Raw genomic sequence first — 7,500 nt, 5'->3', positions numbered from 1 at the left:
TATATTGTATAGCAGTGACATATTATGCATGTATATTATATAGCAGTGAGATATTATGCATGTTTCTTACATCAATGTTTTTATGGTGTGAAAGGTATGTCTGTGGCTGAGAAACATCAGAGCACCACCATTTACAGGTCAGGAAGGTGTATTAACATGCTGATATTTACTTTGACTTGAATTCACAGAGAGCCAGCACAGACTTCCCAAATGGGGCAGGACTATTTCTGTGATCCATTGTTAAGGTCTTCTTAGGGTTTGAGTTCAATTATGTAGGCGTCATTTTGGTCAGAACTGGGTCTCACACACACGCACACCACACACACACACACACACACACACACACACACACACACACACACACACACACACACACACACACACACACACACACACACACACACACACACACACACAGTCAAAACATTTATTTAATTTAATAAAACACTGAGAATGGGGCCCATGCACAGATAATACTGATGCAATGAAAAATAACATCTTGTGTCAGATGATTAGCAATAGAGGTAAATGTCTAATAATCTTCATTTACACTTCATTTCAGTGTTCTCTTGTTTGTCACTCAACCTTGGTCTTTCTCTTGCAAACCATGCGCAGCATAAATCTGCAGACAGTGAAAAACATCCACACACTGAGAAAGAGTACAGTCACAAGCACCAGGGCTACATCCACGCTGTGGTAGACGTACCAGGGAAGGCGATAACCCTCAGAGCGTAAATGCGCCGCTCCTTTGTTCCTCAAGACATATTCAATCCAGAAGGTGGCGCTGTCGAGAGGATCAATCGGGCGGTCCCTATGGAGACGAGAGAGTCTACGCATCGCCTCCCCGTACGAAGGGTCCTCCAGGACGTCCTGCAAGGCCTCCTTAAATTCAGCTGAGGTCAGTGTTGTGGTCTCTAAGGTCCTAGCCGCCCCTCGCACCTCGAGGCGAAGGACGTTGTCGAACTGATCGAAGAGAAGAGGCAGCCCCAAGACGGGGACCCCGTGGTAGATGGCCTCGTACAGGCCGTTGGTTCCGCCGTGGGCCACGAAGGCGCGTGTTTTGGGGTGACCCAAGAGGTCGTTCTGGGGGAACCAGTCCACCAGCAGGGTGTTGTTGCCCAAGGTTGACGGCCGCTCTCCTATATACCTCCACACCACCTTTTGGGGGAGCTCGGCAAAAGCTGCCGCGATCGCCTCTGTCACATCTTTGGGAAGAGCTGCAATGAGAGTCCCCAGAGACATGATTACAACCCCATGCTCCCCTGAGCTCTGCATGAAGGCCTCCAGATCTTCAGGTAAAGCCTTGGCTGGCCGGCACTGAAACCCTCCGATGTAAACCACATTGGGCATAGTGGGCCGTGGGAACTCGAAGACAAAGTCCGCCCGGACCAGCCACAGGTCTGCTGTGAGCTCCATGGACAGCAGGTCTGTTCCAGGTGGGAAGTAACGATCCAGCAGTTTGCGGTATTTCGTCTCCATAATGTAATAATACTGTAAGGACTGGCTGATGTGAACCAGCATGTTTAGGGTCCGCTCAAAGAAGTCCATTTTGTCACTTAGCTCAGAGCCTGTGACAGGGACGTAGGACAGTGGGGAGGGAGCAAAGGTAAAATGGCCGTCTCCCATGTTGATCCAGCGCACGTTGAAGACCATGGGAAGCTGGAGGTGGTGGGCGAGAAAGACCCCCGTGGACAGACCAGGGTCGGAGAGCACCAGGTCAAATTTGGTGTCCCTCATCATCGACATGAAGACCTGGTCCTCAAACATGACTTTGACGGATCTAGTGAGAGCATCGTGCTCATTAATCATCATTCTGGCCATGTCTGCCTGGATGTAGATGGTGCGTAGGAGACGGTTGGACCTCCGATACTCTAGGTGGCGCCGTAGCATTCTGTCAAAGAAGCTCAGGTCAAACAGATCCTCCAGAGACTTCATTGAGATGGTTGTATAGATGGGGGACTTCTCTGGGATGTAATAGCTATTGGGCGAGCGTATGACTGTCAAGTTGTGACCTCGGGAGTGAAGCTCTTTCAGGATCACCGCCATGTTGACCCAGTGGCTACCATCCACAGGGGTCACGAGGATGTTGCTCTTGGGGTGGCATTCTCCAGGCAGCATGAGCAATCCACACAGGCTTGCCAAAATAAGGGCTTTCACACTCGTCAAGACCATCCTAGAAGACAAACGTAAATATAGCTGAGACATTACATGCTTTGAAAAGTGCTCATATATTCTTGTTGTTGTTCACCTTCTTACTCCATAGTGGAGCATCGATAGCGAGTTTCCACCAGATTTAGTATCCACTTGTTCTCGATGTGTCAGTAATCCAGTAAATCCAGTTTGTCGCTGCTAGGAACTAATTGAGGTGATGTAAGAGACTTTTTTTAAATGAGAAAATATAATTAGGAGCCATTATACTTATACCTGTAATTTCAAGCGCTAAAGAAAGGAGTTTCAAAAGCTTTCGTATTAACCTATAAGTCTATGACTGGATCATGTGAACTCTGTAACATCATATTCATGTGCTATGGTAAATTAAGCAAATTTTCAGTCAAAAAATATCAGAAAGCATATCAGCCTCAGTAACTGCTTGGTTTTCACTGTGTTGTCACTATGACAACACACTGATAAGCGGTCTCCAGAAAGAAAACAAGCTTAGTTTAACTCATGGAAGTGCTTTGTCACCCCACTATGACACTGTTGGCCTTTAGAAGTCAGAACTTCCAGGAAAGTATCACTTACATTTCTTCCAGAAGATTCTGTTCAACTATAGCTGATGATCGTATTTCATAAAAACAGTATGCTTTTTGGCTTAACAGAGACACTTTTAAACACTCGCCTGGTTGTCGCGTCCCGAAACAAAGTCAACACACAATCCGTAAAGCAACGTAAACTCACTCTGTCCGCAAATCCATTCCCAGATGACGCGGGTTGCTACAAGGGGCAACGGTCAGCATATTGAAAGCCTTATCTTGTAAGATGAACTGAGTTCATGATTGCAGCATATGCACCAGGGGCTAACCGGCAATAAACTTCACCAAGAGTGCCAGAGTAGGCCAAAGAGCAACGCAAACAGTCACCATGGTTATTATAGTTCATTTTAAGAACAACTTTTCATTTTCATCCCGAAAGCAAGTGAATAAAAACCTTGCAGAGGGCCAAACCACCCACATGTGTCACACATACTTGGCAAGTTGGCAACATAGAACTTGTATAAATTACATTTTATTTTGAGCCACAAATGCAGGTATTGTTTCTGTAAACAGTAGGTGATGCCAGGCCTATTTGAGGCCCGTTGTCTGGGATGTTTCATGGTTTTCCTGTTTCTTACTTTGAGTGACTTTGTCTCCAGAGGCTCAGACTGCAATTCCCAACCAGTGATTCGCTTCGTTTTGCTTCGTTTTTAATGCAGTCTATGACCTCAGGAAGAATATTTTTCATATATTTCTCATGACTATCTATTCATTAGCCCATCCATCAAGCGTGAACTAACAAGGTGTGAAAAAACTTCTCAAAGTAGCAAACACACCCACACACACACACACACACACACACACACACACACACACACACACACACACACACACACACACACACACACACACTAGCATACGTGTCTAGTCCTTGTCTGACTTGTCTGAGCGGAAAGTATGAAGATTGACACTGAATCCCTTACATTTCTTTGAGCCAAGCTCTTTGACTGAGGAACCAGTTTCTGCTGTCATATCATCTGCCCTGGAGAAAAAATGGGAACCGAAGAAAGTATCAAACATGGAATCATCTTTTTATTATAATTTCTAAAAGCATCCTAAGTGACAACCCATTAGTGAACTTTGACTTGGTGTGAATTTCTGCCCTAGAATGTTTGTCCTTTTTGTCTTCAACACTTTGCTGTTGCTGAATGTGATTAAATGTTCATTAAAAGTAACAGAAGTCATTCATCATCATCCTTCAAAAATATAATTTATCATATCAAACATTATTCATAAAAGTAGGTAAATTGTGATCAATGCTGCCACCATGATAATCCACTAGCCCAGGGGTTTTCAACGTTTTTCAGGCCAGGGACCCCTAAACTGATGGCGAGATGAGCAGGGACCCCCCACTATATAAATTGCATACAATTTTGTTTATAATAAACTGGGCCTAGTGCCATATAAACATAGCTACCCTGTTATTGTGCATTCAATACTAAGCTATTAAAATAAATCAAAGGTTAATATATTCATTAACATTTTAATTTTTTAACATGGAATTTAACCTAACATTTTTGAACAATGAATTTAACTTAAAGCCGTTTATAAACATACATCTTGGATACAACTCTGAGCTAACAATTAACAACTTATTACAATAATTCACATATACATGTTTTTATTTCATCATACATAAAGAAGGGACAGTGAATCCTCAAGCATCTGTTGATGGCACACACATTAGTGGGATGTATCTTCTTTTCAATAACTCCTGACTGACACGATCCAGCGGATGACGGAGGAGGAGTCTGGTGCATGGGGTTGTGTTGACAACAGAGACGTTATAGTGAGATTGACAGGTCAAGAAACCAATCACACCGCTAGCTAGTAGTTAACCTTGTAGGTAGTAGCATGCTAACATTATATAGGGGGCTCATACACCTCGCAAATCCCCTCAGACTTATTTTTCAGTTACAATTAAGGTTTTTTGGCCTTGTACAGTGTCTATTTCTCAGTAATTTTTAAAAAATCTAAGCAAAAAAATGTCAAACTAACAACTTATAGGTACAAACAAGACCAGCTAAGGAGTTTGGTCCGCCATCTTTTATTTTTGATCTTCACGCTTTTTGGACTTGAGCATAATCGCGATCTGATTGGCTAGTGCCTGTGGTGTCGTATTTGCATGTAAGGTGCTGTGAGTGAACCGGCGGTGCCCAGCTTGAGAGATCTCCGGTGGGTAGCTGAATGTGTGCATTGGACTGAAAGATAACGTCTTCTGGATCAATTTATACGTTCGCTACAATATGTTGGATTTGTGTTAATGTGAATTTAAAGGGAATAAATGTAGTTCTGATTCGGGAGACATTTAAATTTGTGGAAAAAATAATTGGTTGATTTTTTTTTTTTTTTTAAGAAATATTTAAAAAAAATTGTCTTATCAACCAAAGATTTCGTGACCCCCCTGCAGTACCTCCGCGGACCCCCTGTTGAAGACCTATGCACTAGCCAATGACGCAAACACAAATTATTAATGGCACAGAAAGTAATTTTTGCAATTGGATTTTATTTTTTGGTAAATAACAAAACAACAAAAAAAATCACAAGAAAGTTCATAATATATACAGAGCATGTAAGAACTTGTCCTACCACAAATCAGGAAACAGAACACACAATGGTCGTCTCAAGGGGGTTCAAGTCGGAGTCAGTGATACTCGATCGAAGCTTCATTATGTCCATTGCTTGCAAAGTCCCTATAATGCCGCTATGAGCTGCTATTCAGAGTTCATAACTGCTTAAGTATGGCTTATGTCAGTGTTACGCAGACATACAGTTCAGGCACTATGCACTTCAGCTCCTCCTTTATAGACCAATCAGGGAAGGCAAACCTCTTTTATAGACCAATCAGGGAAGGCAAGCAGTTCAGCTCCTCTTTTATAGACCAATCAGGGAAGGCAAACAGGGAAAAGGTTAGAGAGTTATGAAGGGGGCTTGCAAGCATCTGAAGCAGTGGCAATGATTGTGGTTAACAGAGTGAAGATAATTTAGAGAGACAGAGAAGACTACTAGTAAAGACTACTAGAACTATAGTAAAATAAAAGTCATACTGTATGTCTAAAAGTAGATGCTGTTAAGAAAAGTCTTTATGGATTCATGGGCACAAACACAACAGCAAACATTAATACGTCAGACACCTGGGAGTTATTATCTGTGTCGGAGATCAGTTCAGCATCCACCTGTCTTCATACGTGAGAGATAGGGAATCAGAACATGGGCGCTGCATTCCTCAAACCCTTCTCTGACTAGTGAATGACCCAGCAGCAGGGCTGGGTGCCGCGCAGGTGTGCTGGAATGCTAGAGCCACTGATAGGGGATCAGTGTGTGTGCGTGTGTGTGTGTGTGCGTGTGTGTGTGTGTGTCTGTGTGTGTGTGTGTGTGTGTGTGTGTGTGTGTGTGCGTGTGTGGCAGGAGAGAAGAAATGATTAATGGGGAAGGTGATGGCGGTGACGTGACGTGATGTGATGTTATTTCCCGCCCCAGATGCCACGGCTGAGTTCCTAGAAGGTGGAATTCACCGACGCGCTGGGCAGGAGAGAATGCAAAGTATTCATAACACGTGGGCTCAGGCTCGGGCATGCGATCATAAAAATGATGATGATGATGATGATGATGATGATGATGATGATGATGATGATGATGATGATTAATCACAACGATGATTATAACGTTGATGATATTAGTAAAGTCCAGGATGATTGGTGATACTCATGATGATGGTGATGATGATGATGATAAAGATGATGGTGATGAGGATGAGGATGAAGATTATGATGATGATGATGATGATGATATAGATGATGACAGGATTATGATTATTCACAACAATGTCAATAACGATGATGACGATGGATACTCATTATGATGGTGGTGATTATTTGTATTCACAACGATGACAATAACGATGATGAGCATGTCTCTCATGATGATGATGATGATGATGACGAAGATCAAAATGCGGACACATTAACCTGTCTTGTTGCAGAAGAGACTGACTGGGTGTCCGCGAGCCTTCATCTCTCGTCTCATCTGGCACCAGGAACAGGGACCGCAGTAGGCGGCGTACACACAGTCGTTACACATGTGGTCCTGTTGGAACGGGGAGAGAAAAACATTACATTTACTACACAATATGAATTTAACTGAAAGATTGGGTTTGACAAGTTTTGAAAAGACCGATTTGGATAACAATATCAATATTTGTCATCATTGCTGGTGTCAATATCAGTATCAACATCAGAGTCAATGTCAATATGAATAATTACTGGGCGAGTCGACCACCCTTTTGCAGTGTGCAGTTCCATCATTAACCTCTAGGGAACATTAAAGAACTGCCTACTTAGATTCTGTGCACACAAACATGAATAATGTAGAAGAAGAACGCACAGTCAGTGACTTATTGTATTTATCTATGTGTGTGCCTCTTGAAGTTGCCATCGTTATGATCATGTGTAATGATACAGTTCTGTCAAACTTTGGATGGTCCCCTATAGACTATCTAAAGATGCTCAGATTGTAAACAAACTATCTAAATAATAATAATGCATTTTATTTGTATAGCACACTTTCACATACAAAGATGTCTAAAGGTGCTTATCTGTTGAAACTCTGTTAACTTCCATTTAAGGTTAAGTAACACCTGCACTTACATCAATATTGTAGCGCTTGCGCATGGAGACCCTCATAGCCAATGTGATTGGTGGGACGCAGCCGCAACTGTCCAATAGCGGCAGACATAGACACTCGCCGT

The 7,500-nt window shown here is 42.7% G+C and overlaps 2 protein-coding genes across 2 annotated transcripts in view; both read right to left on the bottom strand.

Annotated features, from left to right (window-relative positions):
- Positions 1-576: 576 nt before the first annotated feature.
- Positions 577-2,172, bottom strand: LOC308382323 (UDP-glucuronosyltransferase 2C1-like; the record flags this gene model as incomplete). Its single annotated transcript, XM_080860040.1, has 1 exon — positions 577-2,172. The coding sequence occupies one exon, from the start codon at positions 2,170-2,172 to the stop codon at positions 577-579; it is 1,596 nt and encodes a 531-aa protein (XP_080716166.1).
- Positions 2,173-6,716: 4,544 nt separating this feature from the next.
- LOC308382383 (cornifelin homolog B-like) overlaps positions 6,717-7,500 on the bottom strand; it is a gene marked incomplete at both ends in the record, with an annotated part of 1,454 nt that continues 670 nt past the window's right edge. The window contains 2 exons of the mRNA XM_080860103.1: positions 6,717-6,839; positions 7,400-7,500. The exon at positions 7,400-7,500 is cut by the window's right edge and continues 54 nt beyond it. Of these exons, the coding sequence (XP_080716229.1) occupies positions 6,717-6,839; positions 7,400-7,500 (224 nt within the window). The remainder of the gene's footprint in view (positions 6,840-7,399) is intronic.

This window comes from Sprattus sprattus (assembly GCF_963457725.1).
Source record: "Sprattus sprattus genome assembly, chromosome: 21".
Classification (NCBI taxonomy): domain Eukaryota; kingdom Metazoa; phylum Chordata; class Actinopteri; order Clupeiformes; family Clupeidae; genus Sprattus; species Sprattus sprattus.
This window is presented reverse-complemented; position numbering and strand designations above follow the sequence as displayed.